Source organism: Pseudorca crassidens, chromosome 7 (genome assembly GCF_039906515.1).
Source record: "Pseudorca crassidens isolate mPseCra1 chromosome 7, mPseCra1.hap1, whole genome shotgun sequence".
NCBI classification, from domain to species: domain Eukaryota; kingdom Metazoa; phylum Chordata; class Mammalia; order Artiodactyla; family Delphinidae; genus Pseudorca; species Pseudorca crassidens.
The window spans coordinates 24,440,765-24,466,493 of NC_090302.1; the positions used below are offsets into that span (position 1 = coordinate 24,440,765).

At 39.2% G+C, this 25,729-nt stretch overlaps 1 protein-coding gene and 1 long non-coding RNA gene across 5 annotated transcripts in view; one reads left to right on the forward strand and one right to left on the reverse strand.

Annotated features, from left to right (window-relative positions):
• The first annotated feature begins 176 nt into the window (after window positions 1–176).
• LOC137227589 (uncharacterized) lies at window positions 177–25,614 on the forward strand. The gene is made up of 4 exons (XR_010944917.1): window positions 177–447; window positions 11,679–11,740; window positions 24,826–24,941; window positions 25,084–25,614. It is a non-coding gene; the product is annotated as an uncharacterized lncRNA (long non-coding RNA).
• The window catches only part of ELP1 (elongator acetyltransferase complex subunit 1), a 65,904-nt gene continuing 54,934 nt past the window's right edge, over window positions 14,760–25,729 (reverse strand). For 3 of the 4 annotated variants that reach the window (XM_067743720.1, XM_067743718.1, XM_067743719.1), the window contains 4 exons: window positions 25,069–25,196; window positions 24,532–24,686; window positions 22,330–22,405; window positions 14,760–19,563 (listed from right to left, as the gene is read on the reverse strand). In XM_067743720.1, coding sequence (XP_067599821.1) covers window positions 19,496–19,563; window positions 22,330–22,405; window positions 24,532–24,686; window positions 25,069–25,196 — 427 coding nt within the window. In that variant the 3' untranslated portion in view covers window positions 14,760–19,495. Of the gene's footprint in view, window positions 19,564–22,329; window positions 22,406–24,531; window positions 24,687–25,068; window positions 25,197–25,729 lie in introns of those variants that run through there. The other variant, XM_067743721.1, reaches the window with a different exon arrangement.

The window sequence follows — 25,729 nt, forward strand, 5'->3', positions numbered from 1 at the left end:
CCTCTGGGGCCTGGACGCTTCCTCCCGCTCCCCTGAGAGGAAGGTGTCTTTCCAGCGGTGGCCCGGGGTACGTGTCACGTGAAGGCCCGAGTCTCCCCAGGCCCTGCAGGCTTCGCCCACCGGCTCCTATTACCGAGCTCTGGGGTCTGACGTCAAAGCGGGGCTCAGATACAATAGGCTGCGCAGTAGGACGTATGGCTAGGGGGCGGTCGCGAGCGCAGCTCCTCACTGTACTTTGCTGGGCAAAGGCGGCACGCCACGCCCCGTCCGGCTCGTGACGTCACTCCGGCGCCGCTAGGAGCTTTCCTACTTACCTCGCTCCCGGATCGTTGTCGGGCTGGTCGCCCGTCCGCCCGGCTTCAGCCCCTACCCAAAGGGCTCGAGCGGCCCTGCGGCCCGGAGACCCAGTGCGCGTCGCAGGAGCTCAGGAGCAGCGGACAGTGAGAGGTATGTTTATTTCTGTTTATTTCTGCTTCAAATATTCTTTGGAACTAGGGAGGGTATAAATTGCAATCAAATGTTAGTTTAGACAGACGGATTTCAATTTCCACACCTGAAAATGTTAACAATTACGTACGCGCACCTTATTTTTATCATATGTTTTGAAAAGCTGAGGGTAAAGCAAATGTCTTTGAATGAACGGGAGGAGCTCCATAGCTAAGAAGATAGAGCAGATGCTTCTGAGTCAAGAGTGATCATCCTCGAAATTCACTTCAGTGTCTTAAAATCAAAATTGGTTGATAATTCACTCTTCTCCTGGTGTTTGCAGACACCTGAAGGAAACCCAGCCTGAGTGGCCATGCCTACTGGCAGTGCCCTGACACAGTTTTGATTGGCAGTGATATGGAGTCGAAGCAACACGATGCCTGGTGTTGTGCTTCACCCCATCCCTGACCAGTAGTGGAGCCTCACGCTTCAGCAGTTATGACTCTTTCCTAAGGGCTGAGACGGGGACAAGGAAGAGTCACCTGGGGTGCTTGTTAAGCATTCAGCTTCTGGCTTCCTTGGAGGATCTGGTTCAGCTGGGCTGGGACGGGACTCAGGCCTGTGTATGGTTAATAAGCTCCCCAGGTGATTCTTACTAAGGAGGCTGAGCAAACACTGGGCTGGATGGTCATTCATCAGGGGTGGTGTAAAATTCCTTTTAAGTAGAACTCTGATTGCAACTGGCGCTTCTCATACCTCAGAATCTGCAGTGGTGCTCATTAAAGCTCACACTCCTGCATTCCCGTTCTCCAGATACTCTAATTATGCGGGTCTTAAAAAGGTCCCTTGTTGATTTTATGTAGGGACCATTGGTAGAAATGAAATCCATTATGCTTCCCAAGTCTCAAGCTTGTGTGTGTATGAATCTTATTCCTGTAGGACCGGAGTACTTCCCAGAATGCTTAAACTTAATAAAAGATAAAAACTTGTGTAACGAAACTCTTAAGTTATATCCGCCAAACTCACAGCAGTACAAGGTGTGTAGCATGTGAAATGAGGCTCTCCTGATTTTGCTTTGTGCTGTAGTTGGAGAAGGATGAGGCTCCTGAGTCCCTGACACTGTCCTTGGTTTCAAGATTTATCTTCAAACTAATTAGCCTCATCTTGAACTTCTTATCTGGGAGAAAGGCCCTGACCTGTTCCTCTTCTGAAGAACTTGCCCAGGCAAGAAACCTAGGCGTTGTCTCTGGATCCTCCTCGGGAATACCATGGCAGTTTCCATCCTGCCCCTCCTCCAGCCCAAACTCACGATCATCCTGAATAGTGATGATCTTTCCCATATATTTCTTTTTTTGTTCTCTATATCTGTGTCTCAATTTCTGCCCTGCATACCGGTTCATCTGTACCATTTTTTTAGGTTCCACATATATGCGTTAATATGCAATATTTGTTTTTCTCTTTCTGACTTAACTTCACTCTGTATGACAGTCTCTAGATCCATCCACATCTCAACAAATGACGCAATTTTGTTCCTTTTTATAGCTGAGTAATATTCCATTGTATATATGTACCACATCTTCTTTATCCATTCATCTGTTGATGGGCATTTAGGTTGCTTCCATGACCTGGCTATTGTAAATAGTGCTGCAATGAACATTGGGGTGCATGTGTGTTTTTTTTTTTTTTTTTTGCGGTACACGGTTTATTTACTTTTTTTCCAGTACGTGGGCCTCTCACTGTTGTGCCCTCTCCTGTTGCGGAGCACAGGCTCCGGACGCACAGGCTCAGCGGCCATGGCTTACGGGCCTAGCTGCTCCGTGGCATGTGGGATCTTCCTGGACTGGGGCACAAACCTGCGTCCCCTGCATCAGCAGGCGGACTCAACCACTGTGCTACCAGGGAAGCTCGCATGTGTCTTTTTGAATTATGGTTTTCTCTGGGTATATGCCCAGTAGTGGGGTTGCTGGACCATATGGTAATACTATTTTTAGTTTTTTAAGGAACCTCCATACTGTTCTCCATAGTGGCTGCATCAATTTACATTCCCACCAAGAATGCAAGAGGGTTCCCTTTTCTCCACACCCTCTCCAGCATTTGTTGTTTGTAGATTTTCTGATGATGCCCATTCTAACTGGTGTGAGGTGACACCTCATTGAGTTTTGATTTGCATTTCTCTAATAATTAGTGATGTTGAGCAGCTTTTCATGTGCTTCTTGGCCATCTGTATATCTTCTTTGGAGAAATGTCTATTTAGGTCTTCTGCCCATTTTTGGATTGGATTGTTTGTTTTTTTAATATTGAGTTGCATGACCTGTTTATATATTTTGGAGATTAATCCTTTGCTGATTCGTTTGCAAATATTTTCTCCCATTCTGAGGGTTTTCTTTTCATCTTGTTTATGGTTTCCTTTGCTGTGCAAAAGCTTTGAAGTTTCATTAGGTCCCATTTGTTTAGTTTTCTTTTTATTTCCATTACTCTAGGAGGTGGATCAAAAAAGATCTTGCTGTGAGTTATGTCATAGAGTGTTCTTCCTAAGTTTTCCTCTAGGAGTTTTATAGTGTCCAGTCTTACATTTAGGTCTCTAATCCATTTTGAGTTTATTTTTGTGTATGGTGTTAGGGAGTGTTCTAATTTCATTCTTTTACATGTAGCTGTCCAGTTTTCCCAGCACCACTCATTGAAGAGGCTGTCTTTTCTCCATTGCTTATTCTTGCCTTCTTTATCAAAAATAAGGTGACCATATGTACGTGGGTTTACCTCTGGGCTTTCTATACCGTTCTGTTGATCTATGTTTCTGTTTATGTGCCAGTACCATAATGTCTTGATTACTGTAGCTTTATAGTATAGTCTGAAGTCAGGGAGTCTGATTCCTCCAGCTCCATTTTTTTACCTCAAGAATGCTTTGGCTATTCGGGGTCTTTTGTGTCTCCATACAAATTTTAAGATACTTTGTTCTAGTTCCGTAAAAAATGCCATTGGTAATTTGATAGGGATTGCATTTAATCTGTAGATTACTTTGGGTAGTACAGTCATTTTCACAATATTGATTTTTCCAATCCAAGAACATGGTATATCTCTCCATCTGTTGGTATCATCTTTAATTTCTTTCATCAGTGATTTATAGTTTTCTGCATACAGGTATTTTGTCTCCCTAGGTAGGTTTATTTGTCTCCCTAGGCATTTTACTCTTTTTGTTGCAATGGTAAATGGGAGTGTTTCCTTAATTTCACTTTCAGATTTTTTATCATTAGTGTATGGGAATGCAAGAGATTTCTGTGCATTAATTTCATATCCTGCTGCTTTACCAAATTCATTGATTAGCTCTAGCAGTTTTCTAGTGGCATCTTTAGGATTCTCTATGTATAGTATCACGGAATCTGCAAACAGTGACAGTTTTACTTCTTCTTTTCCAGTTTGTATTCCTTTTATTTCTTTTTTTTTCTCTGATTGCCATGGCTAGGACTTCCAAAACTACATTGAATAATAGTGGTGAGAGTGGACATCCTTGTCTTTTCCTGCTCTTAGAGGAAATGCTTTCAGTTTTTCACCATTGAGAATGATGTTTGCTATGGGTTTCTCGTATATGGCCTGTATTATGTTGAGGTAGGTTCCCTCTATGCCCACTTTCTGGAGAGTTATTATCATAAAAGGGTGTTGAATTTTGTCAAAAGCTTTTTCTGCATCTATTGAAATGATCATATGGTTTTTATTCTTAATTTGTTAATATGGTGTGTCACGTTGATTGATTTGCGTATACTGAAGAATTCTTGCATCCCTGGGATAAATCCCACTTGATCATGGTGTATGATCCTTTTAATGTGTTGCTGGATTCTGTTTCCTAGTATTTTGTTGAGGATTTTTGCATCTATATTCATCAATGATATTGGTCTGTAATTTTCTTTTTTTGTAGTACCTTTGTCTGGTTTTGGTATCAGGGTGATGGTGGCCTCATAGAATGAGTTTGGGAGTGTTCCTTTCTCTGCAATATTTTGGAAGAGTTTGTGAAGGATGGGTGTTAGCTCTTCTCTAAATATTTGATAGAATTCACCTGTGAAGCCATCTGGTCCTGGATGTTTGTTGGAAGATTTTTAATCACAGCTTCAATTTCATTCCTTGTGATTGGTCTGTTCATATTTTCTATTCCTTCCTGGTTCAGTCTTGGAAGGTTATACCTTTCTAAGAATTTTTTTTTAACATCTTTATTGGAGTATAATTGCTTTACAATGCTGTGTTAGTTTCTGCTCCATAACACAGTGATTCAGCTATACACATACACACATTCCCATATCTCTCCCCTCTTGCATCTACCACCCTCCCAACCTTCCTATCCCACCCCTCTAGGTGGTCACAAAGCACCAAGCTGATCTCCCTGTGCTATGCAGCTGCTTCCCACTAGCTATCTGTTTTACGTTTGGTAGTGGATATATGTCCATGCCACTCTCTCACTTTGTCACAGCTTACCCTTCCCCCTCCCCATATCCTCAAGTCAATTGTCTAGTAGGTCTGTGTCTTTATTCCTGTCTTACCCCTAGGTTCTTCATGACCTTTTTTTCTTAAATTCCGTATATATGTGTTAGCATACGGTATGTGTTTTTCTCTTTCTGACTTACTTCACTCTGTATGACAGACTCTAGGTCCAACCACCTCACTACAAATATCTCAATTTCGTTTCTTATTATGGCTGAGTAATATTCCATTGTATATATGTGCCACATCTTCTTTATCCATTCATCCGATGATGGACACTTAGGTTGTTTCCATCTCCGGGCTATTGTAAATAGAGCTGCAATGAGTATTTTGGTACATGACCGGTTTTGAATTATGGTTTTCTCAGGGTATATGCACAGTAGTGGGATTGCTGGGTCGTATGGTAGTTCTATTTGTAGTTTTTTAAGGAACCTCCATACTGTTCTCCATAGTGGCTGTATCAACCTACATTCCCACCAACAGTGCAAGAGAGTTCACTTTTCTCCACACCCTCTCCAGCATTTATTGTTTCTAGACTTTTTGATGATGGCCATTATGAACAGTGTGAAATGATATCTCATTGTAGTTTTGATTTGCATTTCTCTAATGATTAATGATGTTGAGCATTCTTTCATGTGTTTGTTGGCAATCTGTATATCATCTTTGGAGAAATGTCTATTTAGGTCTTCTGCCCATTTTTGGATTGGGTTGTTTTTTTTTTGTTATTGAGCTGCATGAGCTGCCTGTAAATCTTGGAGATTAATCCTTTGTCAGTTGCTTCATTTGCAAATATTTTCTCCCATTCTGAGGGTTGTCTTTTGGTCTTGTTTATGGTTTCCTTTGCTGTGCAAAAGCTTTTAAGTTTCATTAGGTCCCATTTATTTTTGTTTTTATTTCCATTTCTCTAGGAGGTGGGTCAAAAAGGATCTTGCTGTGATTTATGTCATAGAGTGTTCTGCCTATGTTTTCTTCTAAGAATTTGATAGTGTCTGGCTTTACATTTAGGTCTTTAATCCACTGTGAGTTTATTTTTGTGTATGGTGTTAGGAAGTGTTCTAATTTCATTCTTTTACATGTAGCTGTCCAGTTTTCCCAGCACCACTTACTGAAGAGGCTGTCTTTTCTCCACTGTATATTCTTGACTCCTTTATCAAGATAAGGTGACCATATGTGCGTGGGTTTATCTCTGGGCTTTCTATCCTGTTCCATTGATCTATATTTCTGTTTTTGTGCCAGTATCATACTGTCTTGATTACTGTAGCTTTGTAGTATAGTCTGAAGTCAGGGAGCCTGATTCTTCCAGCTCCATTTTTCGTTCTCAAGATTGCCTTGGCTATTCGGGGTCTTTTGTGTTTGCATACAAATTGTGAAACTTTTTGTTCTAGTTCTGTGAAAAATGCCAGTGGTAGTTTGATAGGGATTGCACTGAATCGCTAGATTGCTCTAGGTAGTAGACTCATTTTCACAATGTTGATTCTTCCAATCAAAGAACATGGTATATCTCTCCATCTATTTGTATCCTCTTTAATTTCTTTCATCAGTGTCTTATAATTTTCTGCATACAGATCTTTTGTCTCCTTAGGTAGGTTTATTCCTAGATATTTTATTTTTTTTGCAGTGGTAAATGGAAGTGTCTTCTTAATTTCACTTTCAGGTTTTTCATCATTAGTGTATAGGAATGCCAGAGATTTCTGTGCATTAATTTTGTATCCTGCTACTTTACCAAATTCATTGCTTAGCTCTAGTAGTTTTCTGGTAGCATCTTTAGGATTCTCTATGTATAGTATCATGTCATCTGCAAACAGTGACAGCTTTACTTCTTCTTTTCTGATTTGGATTCCTTTTATTTCCTTTTCTGATTGCTGTGGCTAAAACTTCCAGAACTATGTTGAATAAGAGTGGTGAGAGTGGGCAACCTTGTCTTGTTCCTGATCTTAGTGGAAATGCTTTCAGTTTTTCACCATTGAGGACAATGTTGGCTGTGGGTTTATCATATATGGCCTTTATTATGTTGAGGAAAGTTCCCTCTATGCCTACTTTCTGCAGGGTTTTTATCATAAATCGGTGTTGAATTTTGTCGGACGCTTTCTCTGCATCCATTGAGATGATCATATGATTTTTCTCCTTCAATTCGTTAATATGGTGTATCACGTTGATTGATTTGTGTATATTGAAGAATCCTTGCATTCCTGGAATAAACCCCACTTAATCATGGTGTATGATCCTTTTAATGTGCTGTTGGATTCTGTTTGCTAGTATTTTGTTGAGGATTTTTGCATGTATGTTCATCAGGGATATTGGCCTGTAGTTTTCTTTCTTTGTGACATTCTTGTCTGGTTTTGGTATCAGGGTGATGGTGGCCTCGTGGAATGAGTTTAGGAGTGTTCCTCCCTCTACTATATTTTGGAAGAGTTTGAGAAGGATAGGTGTTAGCTCTTCCCTAAATGTTTGTTAGAATTCGCCTGTGAAGCCATCTGGTCCTGGGCTTTTGTTTGTTGGAAGATTTTTAATCACAGTTTCAATTTCAGTGCTTGTGATGGGTCTGTTCATATTTTCTATTTCTTCCAGGTTCAGGCTCAGCAGGTTGTGCATTTCTAAGAATTTGTCCATTTTTTCCAGGTTGTCCATTTTATTGGCATAGAGTTGCTTGTAGTAATCACTCATGATGCTTTGTATTTCTGCAGTGTCAGTTGTCACTTCTCCTTTTTCATTTCTAATTCTATTGATTTGAGTCTTCTCCTTTTTTTTTTTTTTGATGAGTCTGGCTAATGGTTTATCAATTTTGTTTATCTTCTCAAAGAACCAGCTTTTAGTTTTATTGTTCTTTGCTATCATTTCCTTCATTTCTTTTTCATTTATTTCTGATCTTTATGATTTCTTTCCTTCTGCTAACTTTGCGGGTTTTTTGTTCTTCCTTCTCTATTTCCTTTAGGTGCAAGGTTAGGTTGTTTATTTGAGATGTTTCCTGTTTCTTAAGGTAGGATTGTATTTCTATGAAGTTGCCTCGTAGAACTGCTTTCGCTGCATCCCATCGGTTTTGGGTTGTCGTGTTTTCGTTGTCATTTGTTTCTAGGTATTTTTTGATGTCCTCTTTGATTTTTTCAGTGATCTCTTGGTTATTTAGTAGTGTCTTGTTTAGCCTCCATGTGTTTGTATTTTTTAGAGATCTTTTCCTGTATTTGATATCTAGTCTCATAGCGTTGTGGTCGGGAAAGATAGTTGACATGATTTCAATTTTCTTAAATTTACCAAGGCTTGATTTGTGACCTAAGATATGATCTATCCTGGAGAATGTTCCATGAGCACTTGAGAAGAATGTGTATTCTGTTGTTTTTGGATGGAATGTCCTATAAATATCAGTTAAGCCCATCTTGTTTAATGTATCATTTAAAGCTTGTGTTTCCTTATTTATTTTCATTTTGGATGATCTGTCCATTGGTGAAAGTGGGGTGTTAAAGTCCCCTACTATGATTGTGTTACTGTCGATTTCCCCTTTTATGGCTGTTAGTATTTGCCTTATGTATTGAGGTGCTTCTATGTTGGGTGCATAAATATTTATAACTGTTATATCTTCTTCTTGGATTGACCCCTTGGTCATTATGTAGTGTCCTTCTTTCTCTCTTCTAATAGTCTTTATTTTAAAGTCTATTTTTCTGATATGAGAATTGCTACTCCAGCTTTCTTTTCTTTTGCGGTACGCGGGCCTCTCACTGTTGTGGCCTCTCCCATTGTGGAGCACAGGCTCTGGAGGGGCAGGCTCAGCGGCCATGGCTCATGGGCCTGGTCGCTCCGCAGCATGTGGGATCTTCCCGGACCGGGTCACGAACCCGTGTCCCGTGCATTGGCAGGCGGACTCTCAACCACTGCACCACCAGGGAAGCCTTCCAGCTTTCTTTTGATTTCCATTTGCATGGAATATCTTTTCCCATCACCTCACTTTCAGTCTGTATGTGTCCCTAGGTCTGAAGTGGGTCTCTTGTAGACAGCATATATATGGGTCTTGGTTTTGTATCCATTCAGCCAGTCTGTGTCTTTTGGTGGGAGCATTTAATTCACTTACATTTAAGGTAATTATTGATATGTATGTTCCTATTCCCATTTTCTTAATTGTTTTGGACTTGTTATTGTAGGTCTTTTCCTTCTCTTGTGTTTCTTGCCTAGAGAAGTTCCTTTAGCAGTGGTAAAGCTGGTTTGGTGGTGCTGAACTCTCTCAGCTTTTGCTTGTCTGTAAAGGTTTTAATTTCTCCATCAAATCTGAATGAGATCCTTGCTGGGTAGCGTAATCTTGGTTGTAGGTTTTTCTCCTTCATCACTTTAAGTATGTCCTGCCAGTCCCTTCTGGCTTGCAGAGTTTCTGCTGAAAGATCAGCTGTTAACCTTATGGGGATTCCCTTGTGTGTTATTTGTCATTTTTCCCTTGCTGCTTTTAATATGTTTTCAGTGTATTTAATTTTTGATAGTTTGATATGTGTCTTGGTGTGTTTCTCCTTGGATTTATCCTGTATGGGACTCTCTGTGCTTCCTGGACTTGATTAGCTATTTCCTTTCCCATATTAGGGAAGTTTTCAACTCTAATCTCTTCAAATATTTTCTCCATCCCTTTCTTTTTCTCTTCTTCTTGTGGGACCCCTATAATTCGAATGTTGGTGCGTTTAGTGTTGTCCCAGAGGTCTCTGAGACTGTCCTCAGTTCTTTTCATTCTTTTTTCTTTATTCTGCTCTGCAGTAGTTATTTCCACTATTTTACCTTCCAGGTCATTTATCTGTTCTCCTGCTTCAGTTATTCTGCTATTGATCCCTTCTAGAGTATTTTTAATTTCATATATTGTGCTGTTCATCGTTGCTTATTTCCTCTTTAGTTCTTCTAGGTCCTTGTTAAATGTTTCTTGCATTTTCTCTATTCTAACGTTTTGGATCATCTTTGCTATCACTATTCTGAATTCTTTTTCAGGTAGACTGCCTATTTCCTCTTCATTTGTTAGGTCTGGTGGTTTTTACCTTTCTCCTTCAACTGCTGTGTGTTTTTCTGTCTTCTCATTTTGCTTATCTTAATGTGTTTGAGGTCTCCTTTTTGCAGGCTGCAGGTTCGTAGTTCCCATTGTTTTTGGTGTCTGTCCCCAGTGGCTAAGGTTGGTTCAGTGGGTTGTGTAGGCTTCCTGGTGGAGGGGACTAGTGCCTGTGTTCTGGTGGATGAGGCTGGATCTTGTCTTTCTGGTGGGCAGGTCCACGTCTGGTGGTGTGTTTTGGGGTGTCTGTGGCCTTATTATGATTTTAGGCAGCCTCTCTGCTAATGGGTGGGGTTGTGTTCTGGTCTTGCTAGTTGTTTGGCATAGGTGTCCAGCACTGTAGCTTGCTGGTCGTTGAGTGAAGCTGGATCTTGGTGTTGAGATGGAGATCTCTGGGAGATTTTCTCCGTTTGATATTATGTGGAGCTGGGAGGTCTCTTGTGGACCAGTGTCCTGAAGTTGGCTCTCCCACCTCAGAGGCACAGCACTGACTCCTGGCTGCAGCACTAAGAGCCTTTCATCCACATGGCTGACCAGTCCTCCTCCAAACTGTCAAAGTCTTGAAAAACAAGAAAAGCCTGAGAAACTGTCATAGGCAAGAGAAACCCAAGGAGACAGTATGATCTGCTGTACTGTGGCCTCCTGGAAGGGATCAGTTGTGGAAGCTGCAAGTCTGAAACCAACAGGCATCGGGGTTGGTTTCTGATAAAAGCTCTCTTGCTGGCGTGCAGATGACTGCCTTGCTGTGTTCTCACATGGTGGAGAGGGCTGTTATTTGTAGTTTAAAATTTCTAGTTCTGTTCTTGGTGTCTGTTATCTTCTCTTACATCCTTTTCAACTTTTAGCTTGCTGTGTCATGCCTTATAATGGAGTGCACCTAGTTCTCCCAGATTCTTAGCAGAAAAAGGTGGAGAAGACAGTGCTCAAAGATTTTTGAGAAATGTTACAGGGTGGAGTCACTTCATGTGTACATTTAACTTACTTTACACAAGTCACCAAAAGGAAGAAAAGATAGCTGTTGAAACAGTGGAGATGACTCTTCCTGGTTTTGACAGTGATAATATGCCCTGGAGTTAGCATGAAATGGGAGACGTGACTCTGCCAGCCACTTAGTTAACTCTGGGTTCTGTGTGCCTCTCATAGTGTAATTATCTCAACTGGGCTGAGAATGAGTCTCAGATCTGAAGATACTGCAAGACCCCTGACATAAGCCAACTACCCCCATCTAGTGCACAGCCAAAGAAACAGCAGCCTCTTCCTATTAGAGGAAAAAAAGGATTAGTGCGAGATGCTAGGTCAGTTTCCCGTATGTGTGCCTTTGTATTTTTCATGACTGATTTTGACTATATGTGATTTTCATATCCTATGCTAAATTTTTATTGTAACTGCCATTTAAGATAGGACCCCATGGTATTCCTGCCTCTCTCTCTCATAGAAATTCACAAAGTATATAGTTTGATACACAATAAAGACATATTAATGAAGCATTTCAGCAAAAGAATGCTTAACTCTACCTTACCCAGTGCTTCACAAATGTACTTGACCTGAGAATGGTTTCTTGGTCCTGCCTTTTATGATCCTTCGAGCAGTCTTGGGGAACACTTTTGAAAATGCTATTTTAAAGCAGTTCACTTTGAATGTATACTCTGTAGAGCTCAATCTCCAATTTGTAGGGGACCATTTTGATTTAAATAGTACCACCAAAAACCGTTTCAACTTGAGTTTTGGGAATACCGTTCTTAGTAAGCCGACTGTGCTCAGATGCTTACTGTCTTTGCAGGAAAGCTAGCTGAGCAGAGGAAGCACGGCGACGCAGCCACAGTTTTGGAACAGTACGCCCAGGTAAACTCAGTGCCTCCCATCCACACCCCTCCCCCACCCCCAATCAACAAGCAAGTACCTTAGTGATCATGAAAATTAAAGGAACTGTGGGTATTTAGGAAATCCAGAGATAGTATTTCCCCTGAGGGTCTCCCATCTTGCTGGCTTGACTTGGTAATCTAAATTCAGTATATCTCTAAGTAGTTACACTTGCTGTGAGGTAGAATGCCAAAGAACACTATTACAATATGCACTAGTGGCTTGACCTTGGTAGAAAGTATAAATTAAATCTGAAGGGAGTTATACCTTTTATATTAACTTACCAAAGTAGCAACAATGAGAAAAGACCGTTCTCAACCAAAGGGATGGAGCGTTACACCCTTTTTCGGCTTTCACTCCCGTTCTTTCTGTTGGAAATGTCTCTTTTACCTCGGGCAGCTTGATGGGTTCCAATTTCCCACCAGATTATAAGGATAAGTACCTACACCAGCTTTTGATAGAATTCTAGGATTTATTATGAAAATAATAAAGCCTATGTGCTGTCACAGACTTAACAGGACACAGGTACACAATTAATACCAGGGATTCCTGCCTCTAGGGTTTTGGCGTTTGATGAGAAAGTGTTTGTTACAGTTGTCACTAGTGGGCACATCTGCATAACAAAATTGTGCTTTTAAAATACTTCATTGTCTTTCATGTAATAAGAGTGAGTGAAACAAGGTAACTGTGATATCATTAGATCCTGGAAAGAAAATATGTTGGGTGATTGAGCTGAAAACATGAAGATATATCCCACCTAAGATGGTTAACTAAATGGATAAGATGCCTGCTTTTGATTTCTAACATTTCTTTTTGACTCTTTCTTAGAATTTCCAACTCTCTGCTTACATGACCCATCTGTTCTTGACGTTGTTTTTTCCATTAGAGGTGTTATCATATTTATTGTACTGATCTTAAGTTCCCAGCCTCACAATCTCAACATCCCTGCCCTATCAGAGTCGTGTTCTGATGCTTGCTTTGACTCTTCAAACTGTGTTTTAATCCCTTTTGTATGCCTTGTAATTTTCTGTCAGAAGCCTAATGTGTGTGATATACTGGGTTAAAGCAAATCTGATAAATAGGTCTTTAATGATATGGTGATGAGGCTGGGGGTTGGGTAGGAGAAGTGTTCTGTAGTCCTGTGATTAGCTGGCAGTCTTGAAGTGAGCATGTACCTCATCTGTGAACTTCACCAGTGCTTCTCAGTCTTTTTTCACTTCTTAGGTAGGACAGGAAGGTTAGAGGGGGCTGGAGTTGGGTATTTCCCTGCCTCCACATTGGTTAGGCCCTGGTGAAACCCACTTTGATTAGGCTCTGCCAAAATCACTTGAGTGCAGGTCTTGTCAGTATTTTCAAATGTCTGCTTTTCCCTTCCCCCTGCTAGAAGTACGTAGACACTGTGAGAAGTTCTGGTAGGGCTCTTGGAGGTAAAAACTCACAAAAGTGTAGGAATCTCTGTAAGTATGGACCCCCATAGAGTTTTTAACTCTTGGCCTTGTCTACAGTGAGTGATATATTAGCTGGAGAAATTCAGTCTTTCACCCTAAGTGTGATGTTTGCTAGCTTTTTTGGGAGTTTAATAGGTGTGAGAAACTGGGAGGGCCAAATCTCGTTGACCACCTGTTTTGTACATAAAGTTTTATTGGAACATAGCCCCACCATTTGTTTACCCATTGTCTGTGGCTTCTTTTGCACTTAAAACCACAGAGTTGAAGAGTTGTGACAGACACAGTCTGGATGAAAGTCCCAGAAAGCCTAAAATATTAACTATCTTTTTACAGAAAAAATTTGCCAATCCTAGCCCACTTGTGTTGAGGAAATTCCGTTTTATTTCTGGTTCTGAGAGTTTTTATCATGAACGGGTATTGAAGTTTGCTGATTGCCTCTTAAACTAAGATGTTTTCTGTTTTGTTTTTAGACCAGTGATAGGGTGAATTGTATTGACTTTTTTTTAAATTGAAGGGTAATAGTTTATTTACAATGTTGTGTTAATTTCTGCTATACAGCAAAGTGATTCGGCTGTACATATATATACATTTGTTTTTATATATTATTTTCCATTATGGTTTATCATAGGATACTGAATATATACTTCTCTGTGCTATACAGTAGGACCTTGTTGTTTATCCATTCCATATATGAGAGCTTACATCTGCTCACCCCATGCCTCCCCGCCCCCTTCCCCCTTGGAAACAAGTCTGTTCTCTATGAGTGTGAGTCTGTTTCTGTCTCGTACATAGGTTCATTTGTGTCATATTTTAGACTCCACATATAAGTGACATCATGTGGTATTTGTCTTTCTGACTTTCTTCACTTAGTATGATAATCTCTTGTTGCTGCAAATACCATTGTTCTTTTATATGGCTGAGTAGTATTCCATTGTATATATGTACCACATCTTCTTTATCCATTCATCAGTTGATGGACATTAAGACTGTTACCATGTCCTGGCTATTGTGAATAGTGCTGCTATGAACATAGGGGTACATGTATCTTTTTGGATTAGTTTTGTCTGGATATATGCCCAGGAGTGGGATTGCTGGCTCATATGGTAATTCTATTTTTAGTTTTCTGAGGCACCTCCATACTGTTTTCCATAGCAGCTGCACCAACTTACATTCCCACCAGTGGTGCAGGAGGGTTCCCTTTCCTCCACATCCTCTCCAACATTTGTTATTTTATAGAGTTTTAATGATGGCCATTCTGACCTGTGTGAGGTGGTACCTCATTGTAGTTTTGATTTGTATTTCTCTAATAATTGGCGCTGTTGAGCATCTTTCCATGTACCTCTTGGCCATCTGTATGTTATTGGGAGAAATGTGGATTTTGGTCTTATGCCCATTTTTCGATTTGGTTGTTTGTTGAGTTGTTGTATGAACTGTTTGTATATTTTGGAATTTATGCCCTTCTCCATAGCATCATTTAGAAATATTTTCTGCCATTCTGTAGGCTGTCTTTTCGTTTCGTTTATGGTTTCCTTTGCTGTGCAAAAGCTTCTAAGTTTGACACGGTCCCATTTATTTTTATTTCCATTGCCTTGGAAGACTGACCTTAGAAAACATTGGTACGATTTACATCAGAGAATGTTTTGCCTATGATCTCTTCTAGAGATACAATAGAACATATAATGATACAATAGAACAGTTAGTTAAGAGTTAATTGATGTTTCCAGGACATTACATCCAAAAAACCAGAATTCACATTCTTTCCAAGTGCACAAGCAACATCCTCTAGGACTGACCACATACCAGGGCACAAAACAAACCTCCACAAATTTAAGAGTGTAGGAATTATTTGTAGCATCTTCTCAGACCACAGTGCCATGAAACTTGAAATCACAGAAAAAGAAATGCGAAAAACGATTACATGGAGACTAAACACCATGCTACTAAAAAAACAATGGGTCAATGAGGAAATGAAAAATTACCTTGTGACAAATGACAGTGAAAATACAACCATACAAAATCTAGGGGGTGCAGCAAAACCAGTTCTGGGGGAAGTTTATCACAATACAGCCCTTCCTTACAAAACAAGAAAAATCTCAACCTAACCAACCACTTAAGAGAATTACAAACAAAACAAAGTCAGCAGAAGAAAAGAAAGAATAAAGATCAGAGGGGAATAGAGATTTAAAAAAGGACAAAAACCAATAAAAGCAAGAGCTGGTTCTTTGAAAGGGCAGACAAAATTGACAAAACTCTCCAGGCACAAAAAGACAAGAGAACCTAAATAAGCAAAATAAGAAATGAAAAATCAACCAGTTACACAGAAATACAAAAAACTATAAGGGAATACTATGAACAATTACATAGCAACAGATTTGAAAACCTAGATGTAATAGACAAGTTTCTAGAAAGACAGAGCCCACCAAAATTGAATCAAGAAGAAATAGACAATTTGAAAAAACTCCCTACAAAGTCCAGGACTGGATGGCTTCACAGGTGAATTGTACCAAACATACAAAGAAGAACCTATACCAATCCTTCTCAAACTCTTTGAAAACACTGAAGAGGAGGAACAAACACTACCAAAGACATTCTATGAAGCCACCATCACCCTGATACCAAAACTGGACAAAGGTATCACCTAAAAAGAAAATTACAAGCCAGTATCTTTGATGAATACAAATGCAGAAATTCTCAACAAAATATTAGCAAATTGAATCCAACAACACATGAAGAAGATCATACATGGGACCTCCCTGGTGGTGCAGTGGTTACGAATCTGCCTGCTAATGCAGGGTACACAGGTTCAATCCCTGGTCCAGGAATATCCCACGTGCCATGGAGCAGCTAAGCCTGTGCGCCACAGCTACTGAAGCCTGCGCGCCTAGAGCCCGTGCTCCACAACAAGAGAAGCCACTGCAGTGAGAAGCCCGCACACTGCAATGAGGAGTAGCCCCCACTCTCCGCAACTAGAGAAAGCCCATGAGCATCAACAAAGACCCAACACAACCATAAATAAAAAATCATACACCAAGTGGGATTCATCCCAACTTCACAAGGATGGTTCAACATATGCAAATCAATGTGATACACCACATCAAAAGACAAGACAAAAACCACATGATCATCTCAATAGATGCAGAAAAAGCTTTTGCCAAAATTCAGTGTCCATTCATGTTAAAAACTCTTTCCAAAGTGGGTAGAGAGGCAACATATCTCAACATAATAAAACCTATTTATGACAAACCCACAGCCAATATAATACTCAATGGTGAAAAGCTGAAAGCCCTCCTGCTAAAATCTGGAACAAGACAAGGATGCTCACTTTCACCACTTCTACTGAACATAGAACTGGAAGTCCTAACCACAGCAGTCAGACATGAAAAAGAAATAAAAGGTATCCAAATTGGGAGGGAAGAGGTAAAATTTTCATTCTCTGCAAATGACATGACCCTGTATATAGAAAATCCTAAGCACTCCACACAAAAACTACTAGAACTGATCAGTAAGTACCAGGATACAAGATTAACATACAGAAACTGGTTGCATTTCTTTACACTAACAATGAAATACCAGAAAGGGAATGTAAAAAAAAAAATACCTTTTAACATCACAGCCCCAAAATAAAAATACTTAGAAGTAAACCTGACCAAGGAGATTAAAGACTTATATGCTGAGAAGTATAAAACATTAATAAAGGAAATTAAAGATGATTCAAAGAAATGGAAAGATATCCCATGCTCTTGAAATGGAAAAATTAATATTATTAAAATGGCCATACTACTGAAAGCAATCTACATATTTAACGCAATCCCTATCAACTTACCTATGACATTTTTCACATAACTAGAACAAATAATCCTAAAATTTACATGGAACCATAAAAGACCCAGGATTGCCAAAGTAATCCTGAGGAAAAGAACAAAGCAGGAGGCATAAACCTTCCAGACTTCAGACAATACTACCAAGCTACAGTAATCAAAACAGTGTGATATAGGCACAAAAACAGACACATGGATCAATGGAACAAAACAGAGAACTCAGAAACCCACACACCTATGGTCAATTAAACCTTAAAGGAGGCAAGAATATAAAAGGGGAAAAAGACAGTCTCTTAAGCAAGTGATACTGGGAAAGTTGGACAGCTGCATGTAAATCAATGAAGTGAGAACATACCTTTACACCATGCATAAAAATAAACTCAAAATGCCTTAAAGCTTATTTTTAAGAAATCCTCTTCAATTATGACTATGAAAAATCCCTCAGATGTGTGCATGTGTGTATATATGTAGATACATATGGAAAAGTTATTTTAAAATACATGGCAATGCTAAGAAATTACACCAAGCTATACTCATAAAGACATAATAAAAATATTAGCTCCTGCCTCTGTTTTTTAAAGAAGTCTAAATTTAAAATGTGCATTTATTGGAGAAAGTCCTCTGCAAGTTTCCTCTTGATGTCTGGAGCATCTGAACAAAGCTGATTCCATGGAACAAACTAAATAACTGAGGCTTTTAGCTTCTTGCATGAATTTGCTTTGGGAAGAGGCCAAATTTGGGGGAAGAATTATATACCCTTCTCTAGAACTTGACAAAATCTTTCCCACAAATTAAGCATTCACAACTCCAAGGAGTTTCTCCTTTGCCCATACACAGCACTTTTCCCCATGAATTCACCCTTGACTTAGCCTTCAATTTGGAAGGTCTGCTCTCACTTGCTTCTACTCCAAATGAATAAAATTCCTTCTTGCTCAGAGAGAGAATAACTGATAGTAATTTGTATTCACACAAATTCTTTTTTGCTGCTTCAATATATTATTTCAAGGAAAGTGAACATCCATGCAAAGTCACACCATTATCAACAGACACATTTACTTCTATTTCCCACCCATCAGCATGGGTCCCTTTACTATTATCCATAGCAAGAGCACTATAATATATTAAAATGACATGTAAGTTACCATGTTCATTAATCCACACCAAAGAGTAGTCACAAAGCACCTGCAGCCTTTCAACGTTGGGCACTTAATTATAGATATTCTTCTACTTTTTCTATTATTTTGTGAAAATTTTCAGACACACAGAAAAGATGAATTATACAGTGAACACACCTAGATTCTAAAGTTTACATTTTGCTATACTAGGCAAATTCTTCTTTAGTTACACAATTCTGGGTATACCTATACTCTGATGTCCTGTTAGTTTACGTAGAGTAATAAAGGTCTGGTTCTGGTATTAAAAGCATGAAAGAGACTGTTAACCTTACCCAAGAGTCAGCCACAAACTTCTGTCAAAATGAACTGAGCTTTTTTCTAGACTCACTAAAAAGAGATAACATTCTCATTTCTTCCAAAGAAAATAACTAAAAGACAGAGGTCAGTTAAGCACCATAAAGAAAAATAAATGAAATGACCTAAATACTGACAAAAACATTATGTTAAAAGAAGCAACATTTGGATAAAAAGGAGTAACTTACTACTGTTCATGCTTATGATGCACACTGCTCACCATCCCAAATGAACGCAATACTGTTTCAGAAATTCTGATCTGTTCCAGCTCTAACACTGCTAACTCTAGCAGAACATTCACAGGCAATAAAAATAGTCCATATGGACACTGTAGTGATATGAGGCTCAAACCAGTTATAACTGGAAGCACATGACCTGGCAAGATATTAGAAAATAACCGCTGTCAGCATAGGAAAGCTTAGAATATCAAAGGATAGATTTCACTTTTCATTCTGCTTTAGTTCAAGGTGAAGTCATTTAAATGATTAAATTCGACCTATTGTTGGGAGCACTAATAGCCATTAGTTGTTTATACATAAGGCTTTCCTCAAGGAACATAAAACAATTCGAAAACATTATTTAACTTCTCTTCACACTTTTGAGGTAGCAGCCACAAAACATTCCCAATTAACTGAGGCACAAGTCAATTCTGTGATTTGTCCACAGTCCCAATATGATTCAGACCTGTAGCTGGGAATGAAACCCAATGTCCTGATTACCATAAATACCAGAAATATGCTCTCAATCAGCACTAAGTAGAAGAACAGTAATTTTTACGAAATGATGCTATATGGTTAAAGCTTTAAGCCTTGCTAACGATTAAGATTATATGCAAAATAAAATAGAACTGGTGTCTGCTGAGGTCAGCTGCACAGAGCAGCTCTCCGTAATGCTAAGGTAGATGGTCTTACTCTCCCCAGTTCCCAGCAGCCAGGCCTCGAGGAGTGAGGAGTGGAAGGAAAACAGCCTTCTCTGCCAGAGCCCTCCTAACTGGGGTCAGAGTCACTCTAAAAGGCTCAGTTTCCACTGGGTTCTTCTGTTGATCTTTGGTGGTATAAAAAGCTCAGCATCTGAAAGAAAGGAGAGGGAAATTGTGATAGGCACACTATTTTTTCTTGGTGGGAGCTGAGGCAAGTAACTCTAAGCTAAAATTAGGCAACTGGGCTTTGCACCTACAAGACGACCATCAGAACCAGAGTTAATGTTCCATCAAACTATGCACCTAAGATCTGTACATTTTACTGTATGTAAAATTTACATCAATTTTAAGAGTAAAAAAAAGTAGTGGCGTGTATTCAGTATGTAAAGTTAATGGACAGAAAATGCTTTATGATAAAAATTTCTGCAAACACACTGATCAATAAAAATGTCCATATTTTAAAAATATAAATAAATGGAGGCAGCGGTGATGGTTGGGGGAAATTTGTCACCGTTAGATAAAACTCACAGGCCCTCTTTCGGTTAGATTTATGGAGTCTCTTATCTAAGTGTAGGAATCATATACAGGAAGTAGAGACATGAGAAAACATGCATATATAAAGATGGTCTTTCTCAGTATTATTCATAGTACATCTGTATATATGACCCATACAGACATGAAAAATTATTTACATGAATATTTTGAAATGTGTGAAAAATGCTCAAGATAAAATGTTTTAAAAACATGGTTTTCATTATACATATATACATGCATGATACACATGTATGACTAGAAATTATTAAATCTTAATTTTCTTTGCCATACTGTACAATCCAGATTTTCTCTACTAATCATAACAGTTTTATAATTTCACATACAATTACTACTCTCTACACCCCCAAACAAAAATCTATATAGACAGAAAGACCACAAGAAGTTTCGCTTATTTATAATATTGGAAAAGCCTACTTAAATGCATTGTCAACAAGCTCCATAATTTTATGTTAAATAGTGGGTAAACTTTGAATGAGACGCCATCATTTTTTAAAAAAGAAACAAGTTATGAAAATAGTGTATTTTATTTTTAAAAATTAGGCATAACTACAATTATATTTGATTCTTAGACTTAACCAAATATAAATACAAAGTATTGACTTATTGGCAGGAAAGAAATTATTCTGACAAACTGTATGACAGCAGGACATGACATCTTTCACATTTCCATGTTTGAATTTCACAGCAGAGAGAGAGTCATTTCACAAAAATAATTTGAGGGCTTTATCAGTTTTTCCAAGGACTTCTCTTAATCCTTTGATACTCAAATCATACTCATTTGAAGAATTTTGTTATTAACTGTAACGAGTCCAGTTTCTCCGTGATTTAAGCACTACTGTGGTAAAACGTTAATCCATTTTATGAAATGGATTACATTTTTGCAGACTTGCAATCAACCTGCATGGTTCTACGTTGCATCTTAACATGAAACAATCAGAAAATGCCCCATCAAGTCTCTGATCCCCCACTACTACTGTTAGCTGGGAAGGGGCAGGTGAGGAATATTTGAGAGGAACTAATTTTGTGAGTAGCTCATCCGCCTCTTTTTGGGTTATGAGAACTTCTCCTTTCCTAAACAATCTACACTAGTGTTCCTACACAGGGACACGGATAATACATACTCTGATAATGAGGAGCCTCAAAATTTTAAAGTCTTTAAGGCTCAGCTGGGAAATGGAAGTGCTCTTTGATAAAGCCAACTAGACCAGCCTAGAGAAAGGTGTGACTGAACTTGACCTGAAGGTCAGCATCAAGCCAGCAGTGAGGAAAACGGGACAGAAATCACAACTGGATTCGACACATTACAAACTAAACAATTACCAAACAGCCTCTGGCCTGAGATGAATTGTAGCATCTCAGAAATAAGTGTACGTTTTGGGACTGATACCAAAGGCAGCTTGCCAGCCTCCAGGAAGAAGGGGATCTAGGGATACAGCAGTTAACTCTCTGCATGTATGAGCTTAGCTGGAACGGAAGGTGGTTAATTTTTTCCTGGTAGCAACATAAGCCATGAAAGTTAAACTTGACATGGCTCCCACAAAGTCTACTTCAAATGTCATCAAAATGCTACCACAGTGTAGCATTTAAATGAAAAAATTTCAGAACATTGCCTCTCACATGCCAGAAATGCAAATAGCAGCCGTAAAAACTGCCACCTTTTCAAAGCTAAAAAGAAGTTGCTGTGCTTGACTGATCCACATGAAGGACAAATACTGTGGCACCAAATTGATCTGTCAAAAGGTTTTTAACCAACTTTCAAAAGAAAGGCTTTTAACTTTGAGGAATATGTAACCTAACTGATGAGAATCCTCTCCTGCCCACCACAAAGAAACAGAACATTTTAGGAATTCAACAGAAAATGCAGATGAAATGCTAATCTTCTTTGGATTTGTTTTCAAATTATACTGTTAATCCTAAGTATGACTAAAATGGTCCAGCTCTTAAGCAAGGAATATGAAAATGTCCCCAAGACACAATGCAAAACTGCCAATAGCCAAAAAGGATGATTCAGATGAATCCTTATAATGTATGTGCAAATTAGACTGTTCAGGAGTCACACTTCTTCAACTGTGATGTGTCTGTATGGACTAGTGTATGTATGCCATTGTATTAATAAGTGTGTATGTCAGATAAATTTTTTTTTAATTATACATTTAATGTCACATTGGATTTCTTACCCGCTAACCCAGGATCCCAACACTAAAGGCATTAAACTAATTTTACTAAAGACAGACTCTTAGAACTGAGGGAAAATAGTAGTGATTCCCCAATCTCTCCTTATACTACTAACCATCTCAACACTTAGAAAAAGATACTCCTTCTGCTTAGTACTATAATAATTTAGAGAGAAAAAAATACTAACCAAGAACAGGAACTGAAGTCTTTTCTTGTTGGTAAGAGGCCATGATACTATTTGCAGTAGAATTGGGACCTAGAACCTAAGTAGAAAGTAGACTGAATCAGCAAAGATTATCTTATACTTCTGCTGACTGCATATACCAAATCTCTACCAGCAATAAATTGCCTTTCATTTTCATTGTGGTATCAAACACATATGTGATTTTAATTTGCCAGTTTCTCCAGTCTCAATTCAGACCTCTACATCTCCTGTCCACCAGAAGAACAAGGTAATGATGGGGGGAAAACAGAAAAAGAAAATCTCACTGATATATGCCTGGTCCTTTCCAAATAAGTGAGCCATACCCTGGGGGAAGGGGATATAATAATAAGAGGTTATAGAATACACAGAGCACCAGACTGTACTCAAAGATTTGTGAGAATTTTTACATTAAAACAATTCTGTGCATATCATGGAGGAGAATGCAAACTCCGCACACGTGTTTAAGGTAAAACAAGAGACTTTGCAGGAATTCCACGCCCGCTCGAGCCTCAGCAGGCACACTCCAGGCCCTCCGCCTCGCCTTCACTCAGGTCTGTGTGTTCTCTCCTGGCGCACTCTCAGCAGTGATGGCACGTGCTCAAAACACTGCCATGTGACTAAAGCACATAGTATACTGCATATATGACATTACCATGCTTTACCAACCAAAGCAAAAACACAATTTTCCTCGTCATTTCCCCTAGAAGACTCGTAAGTTGGTATCTTAGATGTTAACATGATCTGAATAGACGAGGATAAGGGAGAGCATTGGGAAGCATTATAAATTGTTAGCCTCGAAAGCACTAGTTCTGAAGGTGATCACATTTCTTCTAAGAAATACTTATTATAGTAAATTCAAGTATTTATGAGGGGCTAATTCTCAGTTGCTTTTATCTTTATGGTTTGTAAAATGCTTTTATATCTACCCTCTCATCTAACCTTCAAAACATTCCAGTGAAGTATACAGGAGAGTATTATCCCCATTTATAACTGAGGAAATCGAGACCCAGTAAGCTTATGAGCCGATTTCCAGCCTTTCTCTCAGCTCCAAACCCACCCTTCCTATACACTGTTCGTGATGCTGGGACTGGGGGCCTGAGAAAACACCCCTCCTTGGACAGCCATTATGCTCCAACAATAGCAGACACCAGCTGGACGGAGGAAAGAGAGGGAATTTGTTCCCTTGTTCGCTTGCTTTCACTCAACAGTAGCTCTGTACCCCGCAGCAGCTGTTTGTTCCAGTTTCTGTTTATTTCTATACGCTTAGACCCAGCCTCATCCTGTCCCCTCGGCAATACCAGCACTAGCTGGCTGCCACCCCCTTCTCCGAGGTTCAAGAACCAGCTCTGCAGGGGCCTCACCTCCGAGCATCTAAATTCTAAGAATCCCAACTTTCCTTTTGTTCCTTCAGCTTTATGGGTACAAGCGGCTGTCGGGTTTCAATCTCAATGTTCCTTCTCTGTGTTCCCTTTCTGCCTTCTCAGTCCTCTAGTACTTGGTTAACCAGTTCCATATATTAAACTCTCTCTGATAAAATAACAGCTGTGGTTTTTGTTTTTCCTTAATGGACTCTGACTGATAAACCAGCCTTTCTGAATCAAAACTGAAACTTTGAACAACAGACCTGAGATGTAAGAGACTGAGCAGATATACACAATAAATAGATGACAATATATTAGAATTCTTGATGGGACACAAACAGCTTTAACATAATTAGCAAGCTTGTTACAACAACACAGAAGTGACAAGTCAAATTTACCATAAAACAAGAGAAAAAGCGATTGTCTGGGCTTCCTTTAAAGAACTCAGATCCCATCCATAAGTCTGAACAGAGAGGTGAGAGGCCTAGCTTGCCCCCTACGCTGACCAATCTCACTGAAGGTCAGGGCAACCATCTGACATCTGACTTTCCCATCTTCTCCATGACAGCAGTTTCATGCAGAAAGGAGAAATAAAAAGCAAACTTAACCTAGGCCAAGGTGTACTATGAACTATACTATCAAACATAAAATCTTCTTACTGACAGCTTAAACATAAGCCTAAGACAATTTAACTATTGTATAGTATGTTTTAAGAACAGGAAAATCTTTTGCTCTCACTATTAAGAGATTGTGTGAGAGTAATAACCTATCAAAGTGATTAAAAAAAAAAAAGCAGCACATTCTGTCTTTGAGGAAAACTTACAGGTGTAGCTGAACTCTGCTGGGGGGTGAGAGTCCAAATTTCTGGAAGTGACCTTTCCATTAGCTGCAGAGTATCTTCAAAGGCCTTCTGTAATTCCCTTCCTTGCTCGTCAAACTCAAAGAGAAAGAGTATCTTTAAAATATGGTATATTTCATCTAGAGAGAAGAAATTTGAGAGTGGTAAGTTGTATCACCAGCTCCACTGCTAGAATCCTAACAGGAGTTTCTTTCCCAAGTGAAAATATCTAATAGCACACTACAATATCTCCCTCATTTTCTTCTTTCTCCCCAAAAGCTGGAATAATTCAACATATCTACTACAAAAAGAAAACAAACCCACTAGAGCCAAGCAGGAAAGCAGTGCCTCCTCTGTCTTTATCCTGGTGTCAGTGATAGTCTCTCACAGCTCAGGTAGGTGGATGCCAAAGAGGAAGACGTCTAGGCTATTGGCTGAGAAGTTTTGTTTCAGGAATGCACCCTGAAGTGACGAATGTACTATGTTTTTTGTGGGCAAGAATCATCAGTATTGAGAATATACCTTTCAGTTTTTCAGTGCCCTGCACCACATCACTCAATGCCTCCAAAAGGGCCAGATCCTCCAGTGGACTCCCTTCCTTGAGGCTGTGCTTCTTCCGTTCCGCTTTGCGCCGATTCTTAGATGATCTCCTGTTAGAAATTAGAGATGTTTTAAAAGGGGCTCTCCTTGTGCTGAACAGATTAAAATGAATAACTATTGGCCACCAACTTTCTGGGAAACCAGAGTATATACAGATGGTATTTGTATTTTGGGGAAAATGGTGAAGGTGTTAAGATGATACATAAAAATTAAATTGGGAGAGAAAAGGCAGGAAGTAATAAGGAAAACCCTAAAAAGTGATGCCTGGCCTTGAAATTTTGATTAAAATACAGAATAAAATCGGATTTCATCTGATAATAAGAGGCAGAAAAATGAAAAGAACAAACAGCTTCAATTTTGTAGCAAAAACCAAATAAGTTTAAAGGCAACAAAATTAAGTTGAAGTAAGATAACAGACATACAAGATTGGAATTTGAATATCATAAAATATATATGAATTCCACACTCTCTCCTGCCTCAGAGGTCTTTAACTATGCCATTTGTTTTGTCTGGGACTCTCACCCCAACTCTCAAAGCCCAGTTCTAGGTGGCTTTCTTGCAGTTTCTGATTGCCCCACACAAC